At 44.5% G+C, this 26,567-nt stretch overlaps 2 protein-coding genes across 5 annotated transcripts; one reads left to right on the forward strand and one right to left on the reverse strand.

Annotated features, from left to right (window-relative positions):
* Positions 1-1,355: 1,355 nt before the first annotated feature.
* Positions 1,356-8,846, forward strand: NAT1 (N-acetyltransferase 1). The gene is made up of 3 exons (XM_022845120.2): positions 1,356-2,371; positions 4,433-5,850; positions 5,983-8,846. Exons 2-3 carry the CDS (start codon positions 4,496-4,498, stop codon positions 6,905-6,907), a joined length of 2,280 nt encoding a protein of 759 aa, XP_022700855.2. The 5' UTR covers positions 1,356-2,371; positions 4,433-4,495; the 3' UTR covers positions 6,908-8,846.
* Positions 8,810-26,567, reverse strand: LOC111267117 (uncharacterized). Of its 4 annotated transcripts, XR_002684425.2 has the most exons (5): positions 25,788-26,566; positions 23,586-25,443; positions 21,048-21,386; positions 18,182-18,304; positions 9,062-9,150 (listed from the first exon to the last, which is right to left on the reverse strand). XR_002684425.2 is itself a non-coding variant. In XM_022845122.2 (4 exons), the coding sequence occupies exons 1-4, from the start codon at positions 26,100-26,102 to the stop codon at positions 9,047-9,049; spliced, it is 2,454 nt and encodes an 817-aa protein (XP_022700857.1). In that variant the 5' UTR covers positions 26,103-26,564; the 3' UTR covers positions 8,810-9,046. The 4 variants fall into 4 exon arrangements, 3 of the variants coding, with proteins under 3 accessions (XP_022700857.1, XP_022700856.1, XP_022700859.1); XM_022845122.2 differs by lacking the exon at positions 18,182-18,304 and having other exon boundaries at positions 8,810-9,150; positions 23,748-25,443; positions 25,788-26,564; XM_022845121.2 differs by lacking the exon at positions 18,182-18,304 and having other exon boundaries at positions 8,810-9,150; positions 25,788-26,562.

The following is a 26,567-nucleotide window of genomic DNA, read 5'->3' on the forward strand; positions in this document are numbered from 1 at the left end:
TTGCGCTGATATGTCTATTCTGTCGAGTTTTATCTGGATAGTTGTATCTACTATGCATGTATGTGCAAATGTCTGTAATATAAATAATACGTATTACAGACGTTTGCACACACATGCATAACATACAACTATCCAGATATAGCTCGACAGAATAGACACATTAAAGCAGTACGACGACGATTACATATATGTGCTGTAGCTCCTGCTGCTGCCGCGGAAGAGGCGGAAGTGTCGATGGGGTTCCGAGCAGCGAGTCGCGGACCAAGTAGGCTCTTAAAGCAGCCGTCGTTCTATTCCGTTCGCGTTTAGCGTGCGTCTGTCTGCCTATGTGGATCGCCTTCGTTGGGTTGCTCGGAGCGGTCTACCGTTTCGTGGTTAAGGCTTGTCATGGATGTCAGTCGGATGTTATACCAATTGCATATTGGTGTGTGGCCAAACAGACAGACGGCGGACAGGCAGATCTTCCTCTGACGACCTCCTGGCATCTAGCGCAGCGTTGTCGCCACCAAGAAGTAGCATCACGCATCAGCAGCTCTTGTTGCTATCCGTATGTGGCTGCCTTCGTTTGTTACGACGGCGGTGGTCGTAGTTGCCGGTGGTAATATTATCCTGTGGAGCAGCGTCCGTCCCTGTTTCTGCCAACCCCTCGACAAGCAACAAGGAAGGCGGCGATGATGATGAGGACGCCGATGTGTCGTTAGTTTTGCTTTGCGTTTCGTAGTTAAATCGCTAGCTTTAGCGCTAGCAGGAGCTACAAAAACGGCTGAATCGCCACTGACGATGCGACTCGGCTGCCGCTATCTGTGGGCAAGCGCCAAAAACGGGTTACGCGGCCACCGCAGCGGCAGAGACGGACAGTTGCTACTGCCATCGCTGGTTGTTGAGCCGCAGCAAAGGGTTCTTAAAGCTCTTTAGTGTAGGAGCAGCTCTTAACTTCATCGGGGCTTTTCTAATACTGTTGTACTTCCTGTTGCAGTAGTGACTGCCTGCTTGCCTGCCTGCCTGCCTGTCCGTCTATCCCGTTTTGTGACAAAAAGCTCTAAGTGAGAACTTCACACAATCTGTCAAGGAAAACCAGCCAGCCAGCCAGCTAAACCTATATATATTAGTGGAGGTTTATGTAAAAAGTTGAATATACATATAAAAAAACCTGGGGGAAGAAAATGTGGTGGGCTTTTTACTCCTTTTGCATTTGTTCTACGACAAATATAAAGGCACTATTTTTATTCACCAAATCCTGTTAGTCGCCTTCTAATACAACAATTGTTGCGTGTAAGAACTTGCGCAACGCTCCTTTCGTTAGAAAATTTGAAGTGTTTAACGTGATATATTGAAGCTTTATGCCGTCATTGCAGGAATAGTGCGGTCCGCAGCGCAGCCGCGCATTGTGTCGGAGCAGTTAGGTTGGAGTCCGAGTTTGTCCCCGCCGGTCCCTCCCAGCGCCACCATAGTAGTGGACACGGAAGGCAGGGCGTCGTCCTCCCTGCTCTTCGGGGGCGGACTGACCACTGCTAATCACTCCCCCTCTCTTCGTAAGGGCTTCGGCTCGCCGCAAGCCGGCCAGTACCGACTGCACAGTCAGCAAGCTGGCACGCCTAACGGGAACCACGCGCACTCGGGCCGCGCAAACCCAAGCCCTCCGAGCCAGCTCAACAACGGCCAATCCTATAACAGCAGTTCGCTACAGCAACAACAGGCTTCAACGGGCGCCGCCATCATCAATTCTTCTTCAAATCATCCCAACAGCAACAACAACAATAGCAACAACGGCCACTTTCAGCATAGCAGAGATCGAGATAGCAACAACTCCCAGACGTCGGCAGGTACTAACCATCACCATGTCTCGGCGAGAAACGGTCCCGGCCTCCGCTGGTCCCAGCACGCTACCGGCGCGCAGGTCGGCGGCCCGGGAGCTAACCACTTATCTAACCAGCCCTCCTTCATAACCAATGGACTCAGCAGCAACGCATCCATCGGCAGCAGCAGCAGCAGCAGCAGTAACAGCTTATCGAACAGTAACGCCTATAACAACAACCTCAGCAACAACAACTCATCCAGCGGCAGTGGCCTCGGAGGCGGTAACAGCGGCGGAAGCAACCCCCGAAGCAGCTCCAACAGCAGTCCAACAGGCGGACTTGGAATCGCGAACGGAGGTGGCGGCGGTGGTCGGCCAGGTGTCGGCTCTGGCTCTGGGGGTTCTGGCGGTCCTAACACGCCCCGTTTTAAGGCGGGCCTAACCTTGCTAGCCAGCCAGGACCAGGACGCCAACCTTGTGTTCCGCAAGGTGCGCGGCATCCTTAACAAGCTTACTCCCGAAAACTTCGACAAGCTCTCGCGAGATCTACTCAATGTCGGACTTGACTCTACCTACGTAAGTACTAAAAGCCAGATTCACTTGGGGCTCCTTTTCCCTTTCTCGTATTGGCAGTAGTAGTACTAATAGCAGACACTAATAGCAGACTCTGCGCTTATCTCCATTATTTGTAACTGCCATTCATGCATGATTATAGAGTTACGTATCAGAGTTGTAGTTAAGCAGGAGGGCTTAATTTACAAGAGGGAAGTGACCTTTCTTTAGGTTTGTATTACCGCAGTGGTAAACACCGACACGATGCTTCATTATTTATTCTACATTTTTCCGCATCAGTGGAATTCGGTTATTAGCTACTGCAGATATACATCAGGACTTGTATTGTTACTGTGGCAGTGGTGATGAAGGTTGTGGATGCTGTATTGTTGTTAGGTGTACCTCAGTTTCTGAAACTAGTGCATGCGCCTGCACCTACACCGGGAACAGTTAATGGGGCTCTTGGCAAAAGCGCTAGCATCATCATATCACCATCATCATCATTATTCATACAATCGCGTTGAGCCTACATTGACCTACCTAAAAAACTAAGTGGTGATAGAAGCGCTAATACGATGCCCGTCTCTATATTCACTGCTCAAACTACCGGTTGGCTGGTCTCCTATCTGTTTCCACTTTTCGCTGGTTTCTAGTCCACTGTTTTCTAAATGTTTCAATGCCTACTTTGAGGCCTCTTCTGGCCGTCAAACCAAAATGAAAGGGCGTAGGAGAGCGCAGACAGGTTTGTTTTCGTCCTTTGAGGTACCGGTAGAAGGAGTTGCTGCTTACCTTTTGATGATTTCGTGTGCGAGTTAACTCCACCGCTGCCATCGTTACTGCAGTGATACCAGCCAACAAAGAGCATCGTCCGGCTGGCATTAACTCGTGCAGGCTAGTTAGGTATGCAGATGGAGCACCCTTTGCTGCTGATCGGTCGTAAAGTGGAATCGATTTCTACAAGGGGGGAAGAAAACTGGGAAAATCTTATTTTTGTTTTTCTTTCCTTTCCCCCTTTTTGTCTTTCATTGAGTTGAAGCTTTTGCTGTGGCGGTAACCGCCGTTTATGAACGACCATCGACGGTCTGAAGTGGTACTGTGATCGCCTGCCGTCGTTGTTTCGTCATTCATTTTACTGCCTTCCTGGAGCCTTTTGGAAGCCTTTCTCTGAAAGGTTTCCTATCTACTATCTCCGATAGTTCTGCCTACTTTCATTTGAGGCAGACGATTGGCAGTCAGCTTGATGCTAATTTATTTGCTAGCTATCTTCCATTCCTTTAAAAAAATTAAAAAATGCTTCAAAGGATAGATAGGGTGGACTGTCCGAGTGTATGTGGTTACGCGGGCGCTTTTTAAAGAGAATGTAATATTGCAAACTATATTACTTTGCTGCTACCAAACCGAAATACATGGATGCTGCTAACAGCGCACCGTGAAGCAGATCAGTCCCTGATTATGCTTGACAGTGATATAATTAACACCATTTCTAAGCCCCAGTGGCGGTTAGTGCAGTGAGCTCGATGCAGAAATACGTATCTTTTTCTGCTTGTAGGTCTTACTTAGTTCCCTTGTGGAAACCATTTGCTGGAAGTTGCGTGTAAATGTTTATTTATTCTGTATGTTTGGTTAAACAGCATCTAGTTGTTGATGTTCGCAACGCCTGAATCGGTTAACTAGGCAAAAGGGCTTGTGTGCTAGGGACGTATCGGCGATCTAGGCAGATCGTTAGTAGCTTGACTCAATTGGATACTTCAGCCATCGGCACCAAAATGATACCACTTCATCACTGCCGTAATAAAAATGATAAGAGCGCTGTCCATTCTGTGCTCCTATTATAAAACCAACTGCTGGCCACAATTTTCTCTGCGGTGTTCGTGCACTTGATCATATTCATCGAAAAAAAAATAGGGGTCGGGAGGAAAATTTGGTGCATAGGCAGCTTTACTAAATGTGCATCAGTAACTTGGGTCTACATTATATACGTTTGGTGTGCATTGTTTACCTTTTACATGGGAGCTAATGTTTGAATCTGTCCAGTGTATGCTTAGAGGGTACCGGGGTAAACAACGATAGGGTTTTCGATTTCAGGTTCTTAAAGGTGTGATCCTGCTAATCTTCGAGAAGGCTCTCGATGAAGCGAAGTACAGTTTGATGTACGCGTCGCTTTGCAAGACGCTTTGTGAACATGCGCCAAATTTTGACCCCCCGCCAGCCAACACCTTCCGCCGACTTCTACTTGCCAAGTGTCAGGATGAGTTCGACAACCGTAAGCGGGCGCTGCAAGATGCGCCGGCGAACAGTGAGCAGCGGACAATTGCCAAACACAAGATGCTCGGGAATATGCGACTCATTGGCGAGCTCGGGAAGCTCGGCTTACTTCACGAAAAGATTCTACACGAGTGCCTGCAGACGCTTCTGCGAGGCAAACGTCAGGAAGACGTGGACCTCGAGTGTCTATGCCATATGGTGCGCACCGTTGGTGCTCGGCTGGATACCGCCAAGGGCCGCCCCTTGGTCGACCAGTACTTCGAGAGGATGGTCAAGCTATATAGTCAGGAGGGCCTCTCTTCACGAATCAAGTTCATGCTGCAGGATGTGTGCGAGCTGAGACGCGACGGCTGGATGCCCCGTCGACGGGCAATTGGAAATCTTCAACAGCCAACGACACTGGCGCACATTCGCAACCAGGTGATGCCCCCACCGCCGCCACACGTCCGCCATTCGCAGCCGCTTCAGGGTCACTCTGGCGCCGGACACGACCATCCGCTGCACGGACGCGGCCCACATGGCCCGCATCGCCATCGTGACAACGCGATGAATCCACTCGGCAACCCTCACGACGACATATTTAACACGCCTGTTGCCCCCCTCAAGAAGTCCATCGTGTCTTCGACTGGCCCAGCCACCAACGACTACTTCGACCTGTTCGACACTAGCAAGCCCACGTCAATGATGGGCTCGACGGGCCGTGATAACCGCGACCGTGATAATCGCTCGAGTCACGGGCGTTTCGGCGGAGGCCATAGCGGCATCCATAATGGTCATCATAATCATCGTGATGGTGGCCCCGGCCACCGCGACGGACCGTTCAACAATCACAACGGCCCGAGGAACAACAATCAGGGAGGAAATGTTGGCCTGCACATTCCAGCACGGTTGCTTAAAAAACCCCTGCCACAACAGGTGGAAGAGATGAGTCTGCGGCCTCACGCCGCGCCATCATTACTCAAGCCTAAAGTTATGCCCCCGCCGGGCGCCCAGCTGCTTGGCGGTAACGCACTCAGCTCATTGTCCCACCCGCTGAGTGCGCACTCGAGCCCGTCGACGCTCCAAGCTGTGTCGGTCAAGCCGACGGTTGCGGCTGCTCCGCTGCCAGTCAAAACCGAAACCAAGCCGCGCGCCACGAAAGCAGAGTTTCTCGAGAAGGTTCAGCGTCTCCTAGATGAACACAAGTCCAACCCGGATATGGCATGCGACGAATTCGCCAAGCTGGACATCCCCAAGAAGTAAGTGAAATAGACACAAAACCAGTTTTTAGTATTAATTTGTGCTTGATTTATTCAATAGAACGGAAAAAATTTAATTTTTATAGAAATTATGTATAGTTCGCTTACTATTACCGTCGTTTTGTCTGCTAGGTTCGTGAACGAAATCCTCGTGGCCGTTAGCCAAGATGTTATGAAGGAGGAGGATCCAGTTTCGATAGACATCTTGGAGCAGCTGGTAACTCGCTTTGCGCCCAATGGCGCCGCCGACACGCTGGCCCCAGTAATGCTCAAGTTGCCAGCAACCAAGCGTGCGGGTCAGCTTGCCGCCGAACTGGTGGCGCGTCTGCTACATAGCGGTACGCTTGATCTTGCCGACGTCGCTCAGTGGACAGACGTCACGAGTGTGTCAGATGACAGTGCTCCGTGGATCTTGACCGTGCTGCAGCTGTTGCTGGCCCGTGAAGGTGAAGAAGCACTGGCAGCCCGTTGTCGTGGCGTGAGCTTGCTGCCGCATCTGCCGCCAGCGGCGCGTAACAAGGATGAGCTAGCTGCGCTGCTTGAACGACACGGGCTGGCGTGCTTGCAGTTGCTTAGCGTTCGGTTGGAACGCCAAATGGCCGGGTGCCTTCCGTCGGTGGAAGCACTTAAAGCGTTCCTTGAGGGGCTCGACGATACGACCCGACAGAGTCCGGAGTTTGTGCTAGCGCTGGTTACGGCCGCATTGCGCAGTGCTTCTTCCTCCAATAATGGTGACCAGGCTGCCGAACTGACAGCACTGCGAGCCCTCTGCCCTCAGCTGCGTAGCTATTGTGCTAAACAACAGGGAATGTGGGCACTGTATGCTGCCCAGGAACTGTGGGCAACAATGAACTGCCCTCGTGGAGTGCTATTGCAATGGTTCAACCTGTTCTACGAAGAAGACATCGTTGAAGAAGCCGAATTCATGCGTTGGAAAGAGGATGTGGAGCATACAAACATGTTCGCCTGCAAGGGTCAGGCGCTCTTCCAATTGAATTCGTGGCTTACTTGGCTTCAGGAGGCCGAAGACGAAGAGGAAGACGAAGCCGATGAGTAAAAAAGCGATGATGGATGAACAACGACTAATAACTTAATACAACTAATAACCGAAGCTAAACCTAAACCTATAGCGAATAGGCGACGAACGAGGTGAAGAAAGACAAAGGAATGCTGAAGTGATAGTTGAAAAAGGTAATGAAGAGGACGATGACGATGACGATGACGACGACGACGACGGCGACGACGACGACGGCGGCGACGACGACGACGACGACGACGGCGACGACGGCGACGACGACGACGACGACGGCGACGAGAAGAAAAAGGAAAGGAAGGGGGAGAACCATATGGAAACAACGGGGATGGTGGAGAAACAAAAGACAAAACAAAAGTCTTAAAGCAGAAGATGTAGACGAAGGAGGAGACGGGGCATTCCGATTTAATTGAACCGAGAACTAAACAACGCTGGTGTGTAAGCACCACGATTCTAAAAGTTAATCAAACGAAGAATAGAAGAGAATATGGCGAAATATGAAGACGACGAAAAAGCCGTTAAAGTATGTAGACCATCCTAGTAACAAAAAGCCAGAACAACAACAATAATAATAACAAAGAAAGCTGAAGGGAAAATTCAAGTCCTGAGGCAATCAATGAATTTCATTCAATTTCTGATGTGAGGCGAAGCTGCTAGTGACAAGATGGTAGAAGAAAGGCGCAATAAAAGGCGAAGAAGACATTGAAAAAGAACTAATTGCGCGAAAAATAGTCGATGGCGTAAGCGAATGAAAGATAGAAGGTGATGCTGAAAAAAAGTTGCGAGAGGTGACGAAGGCAAGGCAAAAGCTAGAAAGTTGTAGTTGAAGGAGGATGATGATGAAAATAATAATAATAATAATAATAATTGAGAAATACTTAAATAGCGCAAGCGTTCTAGGAGCAACAGAAGCAGTTTGTCCAAATAGAAAAATAACCAAAATAAACAACAGAAAGAAATATCTAGTTGTTATAATTCAAACAGGGATTCGGGCGCAGAAGATAACGAAATTTAAAACAATCAAATCTTACCGTTGAAAATGATGATAATATTATTATTTAATTTTTCCTCTACTACGAATCCAAGCGCGCTCAAGTAAAAATTTCGCATGACAGAATGAAGCCATTATTACTATTAATTTTACCTTATTACTAGATAAGGAGCTTATTATGCAAATGTTTATATTCAATTTCCCTCTTTGAGTATTGCCATTAAAAATATTTCATTTACTTGAAATCTGATTGTTTTGTTTGTCTACTCATTCGTCTATGTACCTCATTTTCTACTAATCTGTCCCTGTTCGTTTTTTAGTTATTTCAGTCATCGGCCACTACCTGATTGTTGTTTCTGGCTTGGTTCATTGTCTCCATTTTGTTTGTGCCAGATACAATTCTAGTTGGTACCGATGTTTTGAACAAAACATCTGTCTTCTGCGCCTAGAATTCTACTTGAACTACGACTGTCTTCTAATTAGGTTTTTTACTTGTGTTAACTGCTTTATCTGCTTCTAGAACGTTGACGCTGTTCAGTTAAATATTTTTCTGGTGACAATTTTAATTATAATTAATATTATCATCCTTTGAACACAACTTTTTTTTTAACACTTATTGCTTCTTACCGTTATCATCAAACAGAAATCTAGGTGCAGAAGATAGCGATTAATGATATCACTATTACAGAGTGAATTAAATTGTATTAGGCGCGACAAACGAAAATGCGACAGTAAATCTAGTTGATAACTAAAAAGAACTATAAGCAGATGATGCTAAATAACTAGAAAATCGAGCAAGGATAGACAAGTCGAAAATGGGTAAAACGGTATAGAAGGTTCATAAGGCACACAAAAATCATGGGTACATTACGCGGAAAATGAAATAGCAAGTAAAACGAATCCAGCCGCACATCTCGTAATGAGACTAACAAGGATTAAAAATAATAAATGGATCCATTTATTAAACTTTAATTAGTGGGCGTTGTTCTAATTAAGTTCGCTTCATAAAAAACATTAGATACGGTTAGGTAGGTAAGATATAAAAAATGGAATGGTCAATGTTGCATAAAAAGGCAGGCTCTGAGCAACGATCGTGATAGACTGAGCCACCAATGTGTGGCATGGGAGTAAGCATGTTGTACGGTATGCGATGATAAAGACACGGAGCAGTCTCACTGCGAGGGGCTGTTGCTATTGCTGCGTACAGGAACATTGGGAAGCAAACTGAAGTGCCTGCTACGAGCTTGCTTCCAGTAGTAGTAGACTAACGGGGGTTCTGCCGTCGATAAACGAATTGGCCGATCGAATCAGATGTAGCGCATGAAAACAGAAATTGGAAGAAACAATTATGAAGATTCGCTATGCTTTTGCTACCAGAAACAGGAGAGCGTAGTCGCAATACAATATAGAAGATCTTAAAGAATGCCAACGGGTTACAGTGTCACTATGAGTGCCTGTCAAAATATGTATACGTAGCTTTAGTTTCTAATGATGAAAAGTTTTGATGTTTTATCAAACATTATTTAATGGATTTTTCCCTCAATATGCGGTTTTCGTCACATGCTAGGTTTTGTGTTGAGTTGAGACTGTCAAAACTACACCACTATAACGGTCAGAGCTACAATTGGTAATTTTTCGGATAACAATCTAACTCTAATTTTTATCGAATAATTTGTTCTCCGATGTTTTTTTTTATTTAATTATACATACGTATATGAATTATACACAGTTATTGCATGAACGTGCTGTCTTTCAAATATAAGCGTCATGTCCTCTGTCCGTTACCGGAAAGCTTATTGTTTCATTTATCGGAAATCTGTAATGTGGGTACAAGTAGACAATTTTTCATGCGAAAAGTATGTGACCATAATTTCAGTGTGTGGTGCTATACGGCCGTACGCTATTGTCGATGTGTTTGTGTGGGGTCGCGTTAGCGGCTCGCTTGCCACCCTCTGCTCTGCACTCCGCGAGGTACTCTTACAACTGCTGCTGTGGCAATGGCAAAAGCTATAACGGGGCATGATGAGTTAGCCCACGACATGTAACGCAATCGTAGGTCCACTGCGATTTACCAGTATTAATACCGTTACAAACATTAGCTCGGTGTACCAGGATGGAAATATCGCCTAGGCTCTGTTCACGGGCCTCTTACGTCGGTGTCACCAGAAATAGGCCTTGTCGTGCTTTTCACACTGTCCTGACTGCCCATATGATTTCATCGTCCTCATCATTGGACGCTACACAGTTTCGTAGATGTCATTGTTGTTGTTATTATACCACCACATTCCATCGCCAGGTAATACTCAGATTCTGTATCGTACGCGCGCTACCATGCCCCATCACTTACCCTCGATCGTGCTAGTGTGCGATGCTGCTCGACCATCCGATTGACTGTGGCACGAACAAAACTATATTATTATAGCAGTACTATGCTGTTGTCGCGTCTACATTCTTTCTGTCATCTCCCATGGCAGCGCACTGGTAGTTTACTTCGTTGTGTGGGGAGGGATTCCCGGGGAAAGACAACGATGTCGATTGCGGTGGGCATAAGGCTAAATGGGGTAAAGGCCCACTGCGGCTCTATGCGGTAGCGTTGCAATGTATGAGTAGAGCCCGACGATACAACACGATGAGAGGAGACCACTGGAGCCCTGCCGGCAAGCCAAGTTCGCTTTAGCAAGCCAGTTCTTTGGAAAGGTCCACCTTAGTTAGCCTGCATCCACAAGACAGACTTGCCGGTGGTTAAGTGAAAGATGGGGTATGGAAGACCCTAATGAAGAATGTAAGAGACGAAGTTGAGTTGTTGATGTACAAGCAGTAAGAGTAGTCCTCTTCATATCGTTACGAACGGACGAGTGAACGATATGCACCGTCCTGAATGGGAGAGTAGGAAAGCCCTTCCAGACGCTAAACCAGGGCAGAGAGGTCTGGCGTTTTCCATACTATGGCGACACAAGCTCGTCGATGTCTAGTTTGGCGTTTCTGCAGCCCTGCTGCTACATACGATGAGTTCAAATTGAAGACCGTTGTCCTCGTCGTCCTCGTGATGTTAAAGCAAACCCAGACTAAACGGCGGACCTACAAATCAGCGTGTATATTATGTAATACATACATAATAGAATAAAAAGTGATTCACTCTCTCTCAACGCTTACACATATAAAGCTTACTTGAACATCCCTCACAAATTCATGCCATACATATAGAGTCTCTGAGCATCGTCTGTAACTGGGATTCAGGCCGCAACAAAACGGCAGGCGGTGAACGCTTCTCGTCCTTTCTCAATTTAGCATTGCTGTTGCTGGTAACATATACGTATACATTTATCCACTCGCCCATCTTACGCTTACATGCGGACTGAATACCAGAGACAGCGAGAGCAGGGCAGAGATACGAGGTAGCCGCGTCGTTATAGCCTGGTTTGGCTCTAGAGAGGGAATTGCTGCCTCCTGGCATGCGCTTAGTTACGCATAGACAGAGATATAGTCACCGATCGAGCGGCACAAAACCAACCATTGCAAAAGACGGCGCATTAACCAAAGGCATGTAATTGCAGTGCAACGAGTGATTCGTAGTGGTGCCAGTCGAGGGGCGTATAGGAGTAGCTGTAGTGGCGGTGATAGTACAAGCTGAATAACGTAAAAGCCCTTGTTGTATGCTACCGACGTAGTAGTAGCGGCTGCGACAGCAACGGTAGCGACTGTTCTTGTACGGGAGAGCCCTATGAGGCAGCTAGCTGGTGTCAGCCGGTCTCTGGTAACGGCGTTCTCTAGAGCTTTGGCTTTAAACCTGGGCTAGGAGCAGAGTAACGCAAAACCGAATGGAGTTAGTTGAGGGCATGTTGAGGCTAGGGGCAAGCTAGTCAAAGAGGGACACATGGAAAAAGGGAGGCTGGAACAGACGAAGTACGGTCAGCAACGAAGTCCTTTAGGACCTAGGAGCGGCGGCTGAGGCCCAACTGAAGCTGAACTCTGAATGTTCGCTGCCGAGAAATGGCTGCTAGCAGTCGTAGTAGTAATAATACTGGTAGCATTGATGCAGTTGGAGATAGCCAAGTGAAGGAGTGGCTTCTCTGGTAGGTGAGCAAGCTCTGTGTGAATTGTTTGCTAGAACAGCTCGAGAACACGACGCCACTGTCTCCGGCCCTGCAGTCGCTCTCATTGCTACCACCGTTGAACTGTCGCTACTTCGAGGAGAGTCTGTAATCGAAACGAGCGTACTAAAATAAGCGCTCCAAACAAAGTGCATTCCTTTGCTATACAGCTGGTGCTCTCGATAGTAGCAGTAATGAAAAATAGCAGACACCAGGCGATGGCAGCAGACGACAGTAGCAACAGCAGCAACGAGAACGCAGAAGGCAATGAGCGAGTTGAAGCTTGGAAGTGGTCTTTCTTCCATTTGCGTACTTCTGCGAGCAATGCAAATGCATACACAAAGGAAGGAAGGTGCTTCGGAGGACCAGTAAAGGTGCAGCAAAACCAAAGAATCAAAAAAAAAAAAGTAATGGGCTTGCCGCCATCGTTGCAAACACGGCGATGAAACGCCTCTAAAACGCGTACGGGCATGAGGCTGCTACGACGTACATCGGTCTGGCCGTTGGCACGACTGAATGGAGAAGACGTTTGTTGGCCCTTTTGTCTAGCAGCGTCCGCTACGCCACTTGCGTAAAAAGGCTTACTGCTGCACTCATGGGACAGTTGAATAAGATGAAAAAAAAAGATGCTGAAACGCACCGGGATTTAAAAAGGTAGCGGAGTGCCTTTTTGAGGAGAGAACTCATATTCGCAAGTGCTAAGTTTCCGAACGTGCGTAGTTAAAATAGCTTTGGTTATTTCTTTTTGGGTCTCAGGTACAACGTGCATGTAATTTGAATTATTACAGATAACTGGCAATAATTTTAGTTTAGACGAGGTCAGTTAAATTCGAAAGGCACTGTTTAACGTGCGCGTATATTGAGTAAAATTAATATATGATAGATTTTTCAATGTGGCTAAAAGACAATGATTTGTGAAACAAACAACCGTCGAGCCGCTTTTGTTAGTAAAGCTTCCGACATTTTCTGCTCTAAAAAATCTATGACTGTGGTAAATAGCTGTGGCGCAATTGTCTCATCATCTATTAGAACTAGGCTACATCTGCCCAAGTGCCTCGTAGGAAACGGCAGTTTACGACGACGTTTCGTCTACATTACGTGGCATACATTTAAACCTTAACTGCAGAGCAGGTTTCCTGTACATCTGGCAATTAAGTTACGAGCTGCAGACGCTACCGTTGAGTGTGATCACAGTCATCTGATTATCCCTTTGTACGACGTGGTGTTTTCTGTGTCATTATGAGCCTGCGGAAAAAATTTGCCTGCTGCTTTACTACGTGCAGCTCTTGTCCCACACGTTTAGAATTTCCGTATTTAATTCTTAAACCGCATATGCATAACTATCAAAGTGATTGTACACGAAGGCGTTCTCAGTTTGTGCTCTGCCGTTACAAGATGGCCTCGGCGGTGAGGGCTGTACATTCTCCTCGTGTCTCCTTCTCTGTGTGTCTCGAGCGAAGAACTTGTCTAAGTTGGGAACATCGAAAGCAAGTGGAGAAAGCTAGGGACACGACCATTTACGCTGACTCTAGCGGCTGCGCCAAACGACCTGCCCGACGGGAGACGTCTGCTTTAAACGGGAGTAAGCTCGGCCATCGGGAAAAGGGGCAAAAAAAGAAAGAAGCCCCAACAGCATGAAGAATCCCTTCATGCAGGAACAGCAGTTAGCGGGACCATTTTCACGAAAATCAGGCCAACCTAAATGTTGCTGGTGGTGCTAGCCGTGATGGTCATGGCGCTTGTGTCCTGGCCGCTTCTATCGTGCGTTTCGCGTAGCCACGCTGTCCAAATGGTAGTAATGGAAGCCCTTAACGACCACCCCGAACAGTGTTTGAATTGGTTGACTGTGACAACCATCTATATTAGGAGAAAGACCCTGCGATATAAAGAAATCTATCTCGTCTCATGAACATAACTAAATCAGCGCAATATGTACCATAGATTCGGCTGTTGTTCAGTTGATCGGCTTATGAGATGATGATGAGAGCCATTACTCATTGGGAAATTGTTGTTTTTTGTAATACTCAGATGATTTTTTTATCTGCGTAGAGACATCAGTAGCGTTGCATACTATGTTTGTTTGCCTTGGCTCAATTAATTATATGTAAAGCATGATTATAGCGTGAAGTTATTTTACGTTTAGTTTGGCCTGTTATTAACATGGTTAATTGTGCGTAAATATTTGAAGATTTCATCTGGCGATATGGCTCACATGCGAAATTTAAATTCCGTTTGAGTGTGTTAACTTAGTTAAAGCTGTTAATGATATAAAAAGTAATTTCCAAGCGGCACGCATGGTTTAGCCTCGCGGTGAGCGTATAAACCATAATGGTTTGTTAATCTGTAAACAAAATAGCGACAGTCTATCATTGTCATATCCGCATCATCTGTTTGAGGATAGGCAGTCATGAACCTTACGAACCTTTATGATGTACTTCATACTGATAGCGAGTACATTTTAATAAGCTTAGTAATATCTCAAACGTAAGTTCTGTGTGTGAATGTGACATGTGGAACAATTTACTCCGCCAATTTTAGCAAAATGTTCCTCCATACGTCATTTAACCTTGTCGAAACCGTTTCAAGATAAGTGCACTAATCAGATCAAGAACCGACATGGCATACATCTTAGTTCAACCCAGTAATGTTCGAAAGGTAACTCTCCACGCGCAAATAATGGACTAACACGTACGAATACATAAGTAATCGTAGTGGAAAATCTGATTGCCATCTTCATCACTTAGAGGCACACCTTGTTTTGTGACAGGAGTTCTTGGCACAAACTGTATTATGTGCATTAATCTCACGACAGAGTTCAATTACGACTGCTACGCCTCAAGTCAACGGTCGGCCTAATGGTAGCTAACGCGAGGACCGCTCATAGACGAGTGCGTCGTTTTCATTTACAAATGTAGGCAAGGATCGCCAATGAATTACGATTGAATAATGATCTTGTGAAGTTACAAACGACGAAGTATGAACTAGCGTTATTTATTCTTTGTGGCAGCTGCACAAGATTGTGGTTAGCTCGAAGCTGAAACTTCGTTGTTTATACTCTGACTCCCACATGTTGCCTTTTCAAATCCGGCCTGTATTCGTTTCACTTAGTTACCTATGTGGGAGGTAATCAGTTCGTGGGATTCGATGCGCTACGCGTCCATCAACCGTTGCTTTCGTGCAAAAGGTATCTGATCGTTAATCTATGGGTACAATAACTAGAACGAAACCTGCGACCGCTTCAGGCATAGTTATATACTTGTCGGTGGCTTTTGGGGCTCAATGCGTAAGCGTTGACGTAACGATTTCTGCGTACGATCAATGTCACGTTTATTTAATTATTGTACACGATACTCGGTTACAGCGGTTACTATTAGATGGAGCCACATGAAAAACGTGCGGTATAGGCGTGTTTCTGTGTCATGCTCGTGTCAGGAGTATATAACAACATATATATATATATATATATATATATATATACATGTTAGCCGTGATCAGAAGGCGGGAGAAAGTAGTGTTGTCATCTTAGTTTGCACTCTGTGCCAGTTCCTCTTGCGGCAATTTTTTCAAGATCATCTATCAGGGTCTATCAGGGTATGCTAATCACATGTTTGCAAGAACATCTTGACAAGGAAGTGTTCAAACATATATATATATATATATATATATATAGTGATTTTCAAAAATATGTAGCCACCTAAATCATTGGAACAGAATGTATGTACACGCGTTTAAAAGAACTGACTTACGATATAGTTTTATGGCAACAAAAAGGACCCACTCTTAGGGAGCACTTACTTTTTCCGCAACGGTTTGAGCGACGTCGCTTGGAACAATCCAATCATTAGGTGAGATCATATGATCTTAAATATTTGTTAGAGATTTGCACATTCAGCTGCCTTAGTCATTAAAAAAATGTAGGGTTGTCTGAATCCGGGTGTTTTTCTTATACGTTTGCGTAAGATTATCCATATTTCTTAGGTCTTGATGATGTACAGCGTTTTTGATAGTGTCCAAAGCACGCATCAGTTTATGCCTGTATTATTTATTGAACCTACGTAGATAAAGCACCGCCCAGGACTTCCAAGACAAATATTATACATCTTCTAGGCGGACTAGAGTGCCTAAAGTGTGTTTGTCGAATTGCTACCAGAAAGGACGCTTCCCGTTCCTATAAGTAGACTTTCTTATATCAGACGGATAATAGATCTTACTGCGTCTTCGCAGATGTTTCTGCATTCAAATGTGATGAAATCCACAAAAATTTTGGGAAACAACACAAATAGCTGATGAAAATATTAACCTGAAGTTGTGCTGTTTTTGGTCAGGATGCGTAATCGAAGAAAACGACCTAAATATGGTTCTGCCACTTTCCTTCTGCAAATTTTGGTGTGAGAAATGTTTGTTGTAGTAATCGATCAATTAGGAAAAAAGTTGACGAAATCTGTGCGAAAACTAAGCAACGCCGATCCGTAAGTAGTCATGGCATTTGCTAAGGATCTAGGCATTGGCCATGACATAGCTTTAAACCACTTGAAGAAAGCCGGTCAGAAAAAGAAGCTCAATACTTAGGTGTCACATGAATTTGTTCTATTGCATTTTCAGCTGCAAAACTCTATAGAAACACAACAAAATTTAGCCATTTCTAAAGCGTTTGATTACGGGTGATGTGCAAAACAAATATGGTTTTCAATTTTTAGCCAAGCCCAGACAGACGCCAGAGAAAATCATTTTGTGTGTTTGATAGGATTGAAAAGGAATCGTGCATTATAAGCTGCTTTTGTCTCCAAAACAATGAATTTAAATCTCTACTATCAACAACAGGATTATAGCGAATCAATCAAAAACATCGATCATTGGAATTTGTGAACAAAAAGGCGTTGATTTCCACCATTACAACACCAGACCATACACATCATTAGCTACCCGGCAAAGACTAAGCAAATTTAGATAGGAAATTTTAATGCATTCGCGGTATGTCCCCGATCTCGCATCACTGGACGACTATCTTTTTCTCTTTCTGCAGAACTCCCATAATGGCGTTGACTTTGTTTCAATGCCTGGGCGCAAAAATGTTTTGCTACATTTTTTACACAAGAAACCGCAGAAGTTCGACAGTGATGGAATCATCGTACTGTTCGACAAAAACAGAACGTCATAGGATGGATTTAGTTTAATGATACTGATATATGATTTACCGTGATTTTTGCTTATAAACTGTCAGTATTTTTTTGTCCACCCTATATATATAAAAGTAAAAAGTAAACAATTTAATCCAGTTAGTATCCACTTGCTCAAGACTGTACATTTAGTATTTTTTTTTATTGTTCTGACAGAATAGAAGAATATAGGTTGCATTTCGCCTTCTTGGTTATGTGAGCGAGCCGCTGCCTTCCGATAAAATACAGCGTTTCGTAGTAGAGTATTAAGCCGTTGTTCGGTGAGTCACGGTGTCACCGGGGTTGCGACGAACTTAATGTAGTGAATCTGCTGCGTTGCCTTCGATCGCATCCCTTAACGGGCACCTAACGTCTGCCGGCCATTTACTCGCGTTACAGCCCTTTTTCACACCGTCCGAATCCTGGAGCAATTTTTCCTTTTATGCTTGGTTATTTCTTCCTTGTGTTTTCACGTTTCCATAGATTCGCTCTGTTTCTGGACACAATCTGTCTCAACTTTCAGTGCTCGACAAACTCCTTACCGTTCCAAGTCCGTTGTGTCTCTCGGCATCAACCGGTAATCTACGGATTTTTCACGTTCCCCAGACCTTCAGCGGTCTCGTACTTTGCTAGTATCCCGCCGGCCGAAGTCTTCTAGAGTAACAGTTATAGTCCTTGTGCTGTTCAATAGCCTTTATATTTCTTCCACCCTTCGTTCGTGTTCCATTGTTCCCGGTGTAACGCCTTGACTGTCTGGTTCGGTTCGCGTCATCCACATGAATGCTTTCGAATGAAAGTATATTTCTCTGTCTAAACTAGGATATTCACAAACAGGCGTTAGGGTGATTCTAAGGCAGAAGTGCAGCCAAGCGATGATTAGCGTTACGTGAAGTGCGGGCAGGCTGAAACAGAGCTCTATAGTAAAACTGCGGTGATCAGCGTAGTATACCTCAGTATCCATGAGCAGGCTGGTAGAGTCAACCGTGGAATGGCAGAATTAGATTAGTACTTTAGTCGCAGCGCTAGAAAATCCGGCTCTTTTACGATATTACTTGTATACCTGTTCTCATTTTAGACACAGCACCAGCTGCCAGCATCGCTCAAGCTGGCAGGAAACATCATTGGCTTGCCTTAGGTGGCCTCGCGACTGCCACTCTGTACCCATCGTCCCTGGCGTTGCGAACTGCCAATCAAAAATATGACTCTATTATTTCATTAAATTAATTAAATCGGGACAAAGTAAATTTCGCTAATTTGGATTCATAATTGACGCGGCTGACTGGTATACGGACTATTTATCTGTTTACCAGTTTTATCTGATTTATCAGTTTGATTTGATCAGTTTATTTTCGATAGTCATTCAGTCCTAACAATGCCAGCACTACCGTTCTGTAGCAAACACCAAGAAAAATGGTTACCTTCCTCATGATGGTGCGGTGGTAGCGTATTTATTTACTTAATTTTGAGACACGTGAGGTGGTTCAACACCGGGACAGATTACGCTTAAAGCTAAAAGGAACTGCTAGCCGTCTACAACAGCCTTTAGCCACAGCAGTGATACCAAACGTAACCCTCAAAACAGTTACTTTAATGAGATGAGAGGCCGTAGTCACATGGCTATTGTCCACTAGCCGGCGCTATGGGAAGGCCCGACAACGTCCCCCAATGGACGAACGATTAAGGTCTGTTTCGACGCTGCGGCTATAGCTAACAGGGGTAGAGTGTACAGGTCACTCGCAGTGCGGAGAACATTTAGGAATGCCGTATCAATTCGGTGGGCCTTCGTCAATGACAGTACCTCTGTAGACTCGACTGATACTTCAATGGGTTCAATTTTGAACTGAGTTATGAAGGTTTTGTTAATTTATTTGCCTAGGAAATTAATGACGAGCGACTTAGCTGAATTTTGAAAAATGATATGATACCAATTAACCAAAGTACGCAATTCATGTTCGCGTTGAAAAGACTGCATCTTTTAGCTGTAAACTGTTCTCATGATTGAGAAGCATTGTTTTGCAATACATTCTATAAAAAAATAAACTATCTCTTCATGTGCTTCCGTATAGCATTGTCGGTGAATTGCTGGAAACGGTAGATAACTAAAAAATATTCTAATCAATATTTTCTGTATGCAGGATCTCGCTATCGCATATAAAATTTGGAAAAAAACAAGTATATTTTTTTTTCAAGCTTGTTGAGTGAGATCATGGCTTCTTGTAGCCGATATGTGAATCGTCACGCAGATCAAAACTTACACCAAAATCTAAATTGACTAACTATAGTCTATTATGCTTAATATATCACAGCGTTAATCATCACGACGTTAGCACAGACTATATTATATATAGTTTCACTCGAAAAATTTGGTAAACAAGCAACTAATCAAATTATAGACGCAAGCGAGATAGCGATATCGTCAGCTACGATCAATAATTTAGGCATCGATTGGTTCAACGTGCTGTGTGCTCCTACCTGACCATATTCGAAACATGCCCTCACGGTGTATGTAGATACATACATACATACATAGATCCACTCCATGTATAGTTTAGCTACCACGTGGGTAAAAGAGGTCCCTATTCCAAACAAAGGGTCATTTTTACGGCTGATAACTGGCAATGCCAGGGCAATGGGCACAGAGCAACGGTAGTGAGGATGCCAAGTCAAGCCAATGATGTTTTCTCCGGCTTGAGCAATACTGCTGATACCATGTCTGAACTTTGTATAGGCCTATAGCTATATCGTAAAACAGCCGCATCTCCCAGCTCTGTAACTAAGGTACTAACCTAATTCTGCCATTTCACCGTTGGCTCTACCAGCCTGCTTATGGATCCTGAGGTGTACTACACTGCTCACTGTAGTTTTACTATCGAGCCCTATTTCAGCTTGCCCCGATTCTGCGCAAGGCTAGTCATTGCTTGGGTGCACTCCTGCCTCAGAATCACTCTGGCGCTTGATCGTGAACATCCTAATCTGGATAAAAATGTACTTTCATTTAAAAACGTTCACGTGGATGACGCTAGCCGAACCAAGGCGAAACAGCCAAGGCGTCCAACCGGAAACAACGGAACACGCGCCGGGCACGAGAAAAACATAAAGGCCATCGAACAACACTAGAACCACCGCTGCCACGGTACAAGACCCAACCGGCCGAATGTTGGTAAAACATGAGACAGCAAAAGGTTTGGGGAGCATGAAAAATCCATGGGCTGCCGGTTGGCACCGAGAAATACAACGGGCTTGGAACGGCAGTTCCTTTAGATACCACGGTCCAATGTTGTAGAGGATATTTTCGTACTCGGATTAGTTTAATACTTGAACACGACAAAACAATCAGCTACTTTTAGGCAACCAGAAATGCGAGTATGCGCAATCAAATGCCAGCATAATTCTTCTGGGCTCTATTTCACTATGGTGTTCAAAGAAACTTTCAACACCGAAGTACAACATCCCCGTTCATAATACCACCCGTATACTGAATGCTGTATACGTAGTACGTGTACTTACCATTGAATAATACTGATAATGAAGTCCTTAATCAAGAAGCTGCTTCTGCGCAATCAACGTCAGCGTGTGTATGCTTTCATTTGTGCGACTCACTACCCGAGATGTTATTTTAATGCATCGTTAGATACATAGTATCCCGTAAATGATGTACGGGGTTTTATCTATAGCCTATACGTACTGCATTCGGTAAAAGGCTTTTTTTCATATTTGTAAGGCTATAACCCCAATAGATCGTTAGGTCGGGGGTCGGGAATTAGTATTACCGATAAACTTGTTACGATCGTTAGTTTCCTACCGAACAGGTATTCATACTGGCTATTTATAGGCTTTTTACCACATAGGTTCGGGTTCCACAGATTGGGTGTGTAACATACAGTGCGTAGTTTTACGATAAAGTAGAATTTGCAAAAAGTACGTACGTTCGTTCAGAAATGTACTCTTGTTTTCTCTACTAGACGTATCTTGGACGTTGGGTTTGGCCTTATCGCCGACGCCGTTGTCGTTATCCGAGTTTTGTTGATGAAGTGTAGCCATAATAACTCGTTTTCCATCTCGGAGCCGTTTACGTCGCATATGGATGTTTCTCAAGCTGACAGCGATTCCGTCAGGAGGCGGCGGCAGTGGTAACAGTGCAGGAATACCTTCGACGCCATTCTTAGATACGATCACCGAGCTGCCATTCGGAAGCAGGACACCCTCGGCTAACCAAGCGGCCCCTTCCAGATCCGCCGCAGCGACCTCGTCATAGTCAGGCACATCTAGGACATATCATCACAAAAGGGAGACATCGCCTTTTGAGACATCGCCTGTTATCGCTTGGAAATATTGTAGACTCGAAAGGACCACTTTCAATTAATACGAACTCGCTCTAGTTTGCAAGCATTTATGAAAGTTACGGCGTTAGGAACTTCATACCTAAAATCTACTTTTCTAAATGTTAAAGCAAGGCACAGCTTCCCAGATCAAAACACGTGTAAACGGGTCTCGTTAGATGCCGATCTATCTTCGAAGTTTTATAGTCTCCGCCTTATAGAGTAAGTGAAATAATTGCTCAAACTTTTACTCGCGCGGTATATACTCAGTTGAAACCAGGCGAACGATTTATGCATACTCAACTACGCTAAACTCTTTTGAGCTATAGGACACCGGAACTTTACAGTTTTGCGTAGTTTCAGTCCACGCAGAAGTGGCACCAGAATGCTAATTAAAACTAGCAAATGAGTAAACTACCAGATAAACCAAGTAGGATAAATTTCTTTGTTAAACGCCCTTTTAACCTTAAAAGAGGAGTCTCAGTTGATTTGATCTGAACGATTAACGTTGTTTATTACTGAACTATAATATAAATATTTATGATATCGAAATTAAGGTAGTGAGTAAACCTCTCCGACCTTTCACTCTCTGCCAAAAATGGATATGAGTAATATTCAGTTGAATACCTACTAGACTATTAGTCATCGTCGTATCTTGTCAAACAAGTAGTTAGATGTCCGCACTTCAACTGCGGATTAAAATCAATATAGAAAAAAAATTGCGACTGCTCAACAAAAGGCTAATAATGTGTGTGCTTATTGTAAAGTAATTCACTGCAAGGCCATGTAGCCTTCAGGTAAAGAAGCTTATAGGACAAGCTAGGTGCACGATGACGTCGAAGATCGTTTAATTCATTGTACTCAACTTATCCTTTATGAAAATATAAATTTTCCTACTAGCCAAAGGAACTGTGTCAATTTTTATCTTTTTATTATTCGATTTTAATTGAGATATTTCACTGCTATACCTTCAAGTAATTTGGAGTAAATAAGGCGCTATTCGATTACTTACAAGGAGCGGTATTTTCACAAAACTATAGTAGTGTTTACTCAATGAGTCACGGAAATATTATATAGATCTATTTTAGGTATCTAGGTAAAACAACTAATTACTCGCATCTATAGCATTTGCTAAATACCGCTGGATAAAGTCGAGCCTTATGGAAAACAGACGCCAATAAAATAGTTGTGCCCTCAATATCCTTTGCGGTTACCCGCATACTACGGGCAAAGTTTTCGGCATTCGTTAGCCCAGACTCCGATCGGGGGCTACTTGGGGGTTTTGGTTGAATGCTGGTTGCTGCCATTGCCTCATATTGGCGATAACGAATGGTCATTTAGCCTTCGAGCGTCAGGGCCTTAGGAAATGATGGGATATAAAGGGAGAGATACCTGTTAGGAGAAATAGGGCGGCGACATATATGTTGTGAGCTTCTTAGCATTTGCCGCTTGTTTCGGCGGTACGCTTAAGTTGGGCCTCCGCCTTAGCGTGACTCGAGGCTTCTGCCACGATGACATGCCGCCATTACCCACAATAACGGTGTGCCAGTAAACGGTCAGAAACGTTTGAGGCATTCCGCTTTATCGTATTTCCACACGTACGTCATCGACGCAGCCCACGAGAACCGCTATAACCGCAAATTTGTGCCAGATCTATTTTGACGGTGGTCTCTATTTCAAGTGTTTGGTTTAGTCATTATTATTACATATTTATTTTAATATCGCGTTTGTACTGACCTGTGAGAATGAGAAAGCGCGCTTCCCATATATGAAAATATATTTTGCACGCGATCTGTGATTGTTTATATAAACAACTATATTTTGGATCTGTTTTCGAACGTATTATTTTAATTTATAAGCGGATGTGCGTGTTCCTATTGTGCTTATAGTTTTGTAAGTAAGCTATATGCGTGATAGAAGTATGCGAATTTCCAAAAGTTCTTTTCTCCAAAACAAGTAATCACATACTTCCATGGATATCTTCCTTTGTATGGTGCATCGCTAGATACTGTTAACTAGGCTTATATAGATATATATATATATATATCGTACTAAAATATGTTTTCTCACAAGTGGTTCGTACTGTATGATAATTTGGATCCTCTGGAATCGGAGCTAAGCCTAATAAACTGTCTTTTTACCCACCGTTGCTCTGTTTTCGCACTCTAGCGTGATTTAGAATGGCAGCTAATGTTGGTGAAAAGCTGAAGATTCCCTTGGGTTTTTCTGTGTGACTCGATGCGTTAATAATTTCCAGAACTGAACTTATAATGCTATCACCCTGTAGTGCCGAATGACGATCTTCACCTTGTGGCACCGAGTGGGGTATCCGTTCCACTAGAACCTGTTCTTCATTCACCAATCGAATTTTTTCAGTGGGGTTAATAGAACTGGGTTCGGAGACTACAGTGGCACCCAACGCACTGTCAGTACTCGCGGATATCACCAGTCCCTGGAACGCGTTAATAATCGAACTCTTGTTGAGATGCACTGGGCTGATACTTGCTTCAGTCGTTGCTATACCTGTAGAGGATTCGGACACTATTGAGAACGAAATATCTGCGCTTATTCTCTCAGTACTTGTTTCCTCAGTGGTAGGATTCGTGATCATTATATCAAGCATGGGCAATGCTATATTCGAAGCATAGGTTACTTCGATGCCAAGCGTTTCTGTTGGAACGACACGCTTGTCTATGGTCCTCGTCGACGTCCGTTCTATCGAATCCACGTCCGAAACAGAAGATTCTTTTGGTAACGTTGTAGTATTTAACGCCTCATTTGTAGAACTAACAGCCACAGTTACGGCGCTCGAGGCCCCAGAAAGTGTCGACGACTCCATATCGCCGTAAGTGGAATTTTGGGCCTGATTCAACGAAATATTGGAAGTCACGCTGCTTTCATTACTATATGCGGGATCACTGTAAGTATCCTGAGCCCTTAAATTTGTCGCATGAAAGTCCGACAATGGCGTAGTGATTTCCGAGTTGTCTGCTCCACCTTTCGAAGCCGTGTCTGAAGATGGCTGCTGAGAGATCAACTGTTCGGTGTTTGACACGACCGCAACCTCGCTAGACAGAGCTTGAGTAGGGCTATCTGTCGGTTTTTTGCTTTCACCTGGGATATTTGTAGGAGTTTCCGTGGCTACATTCCCCTCTTCGAACGTGGTTAATGTAGGACGTGTGGTATTTTTTTGGACTTGAATGTCGACTGGGGTCCCTAGAATGAGGTTTTCGTTCTGCTGTTCACCACCTACCACTACGATTACACTGTTGAGTGGCATCGTTTGGATGATTGATGATAGCGTTTCAGACCGAACCGTATTTCGTGTAGCTTGAGGTCGTTTGGATCTAGACGATTTCATAGAATTCGTTGCTAGATTTGGCGTTGACGTAGCAGGAGCCACAATCGTAGTGGGATTATCTTTTAAAATTGCGTCTAATGAGGTGGTCTCATGTAGATTGGTTAAAGTACTTTTAGTCGTGATGGCCTCCAAGTTCTCTGAGTCCCTATTTGGAGGTTCCTCTTGACGGTCCTCCTGGGATACCTCTCTTTCGACGTTTTCAAGACTAGTTGAATTTGTGAACTTGATCTCTTTCTCATAATCTACGACCTTTGTTATATCCATGACCACCGTTGTTATCCCTGGCAGATTTGCGTGCTCGCTAGAGACGTTCCTGCTATCTTGCATGTTCGCGACTGTTAGATTCAGTTCAGAGCCACTATTAGGTAAGTCAGCAAACACGGGAACGGGGGCCATTTTAGTTTCATGGATACTAGATGGCTCGGCTATATGCGGGTCGGCAACAGAATTGACTCTGATTGAAGTCCACCAAGGAGTAGCCCCGGGAAGATCGATTTGGGGGTCTGGGGGCTTATGCGAATCACGAATTTTATTCCATAACACGCGGGGATCTTCTGTCGATGGCGAAGTGAGCGCAGGTGATGGTGAGTACGGCACAACAAAGAGAGGCTTCGGCATCGGGATCTCGGACGAGGAAACCACCTTTTCAGAAAAAAATGCCGAAGCAAAACAAAGCATTAAAGTTATCGGGAGCTATATATTAAATTTAGTCCATATATGTTGACAGCCGTATAGTTTTGAAGCTTTGTAGATAAACTTAGTAGCTTATTCTTAGGTCATATGCTACCTTTAGTTGTAGGTCTGCATATTTTTATTTTATTGAATTTATCCATGTCCTAGTATTACTACTATTATTGTATAGCTGAGAGTTATTTATTGCGTCCTGCCTTTTCCAGATATTTACGCAGATATGTTAATGAGTAGTACTGCAATTAAGTATTTGCGCGCTTGGATATGGGCTGCGTAACCGATGCAAGGGTTCTTACTCGGTAAAACTCGGGTCGTTGTGGGTCCTGCTCTACACGTATTGGCAGAAGTGGCACATTTTTCGGCTGGTTATTATCATCGCGTTTACCACTAACTCTATTACTTCCGTTTTGTTTTTGGGTAGTGTTAGTAAGGCCGTCGGCTTCCCCGTGATTTGCAGATAGTGTTTGGTTTATCGCAGTAACATTAGAACGCCACCAATTGAGTGATACCGAAGGCACATACCGCGACATTCGGGTCGTGGCCATACATCCATCAGATACGGAAGCGTAAAGCGTCGCCAGACACAGGGCCAGTAATATCCGATCGCGCATTATTTCCGAAATTATGGTCAATCGATAAATTTTACACACGCACAATCACGCAATGGGTGGAGAAAAAGGGGTTCCTCGGTTGATACTCACTAAAGCACGCTCTACACAGAGGCAAAGTTTCTAGGCCCTTTAGAGGAGATCAGCCTCGATCCATATTCGATATTGGATTCTATGCACTCACGAACGTTTGATAATTGTGGCCTTGGTCGCGCCAACGGATCATGCGTACCTTTCTAACCTGACCGAACACTTTTTTGCTTGAGAGCGTGTTCACTTTGTTGGCGGAGCTTTGTGTACGGTGCGCATCGTAACGACAAACCAACTAACCAACCGGTCGACTACACTCGAATCAGATACTGGAGTCGGCCACGGGACAAATGTCAGTGATCAGAGAATCTACCGGATCGATCTCGACTAACCAACCAGTGCGATATTCGACTGACTTCGAGACGGGTACGAACCCCT

This window comes from Varroa jacobsoni, unplaced genomic scaffold (assembly GCF_002532875.2).
Source record: "Varroa jacobsoni isolate VJ856 unplaced genomic scaffold, vjacob_1.0 scaffold_1150, whole genome shotgun sequence".
In the NCBI taxonomy this organism is placed as follows: domain Eukaryota; kingdom Metazoa; phylum Arthropoda; class Arachnida; order Mesostigmata; family Varroidae; genus Varroa; species Varroa jacobsoni.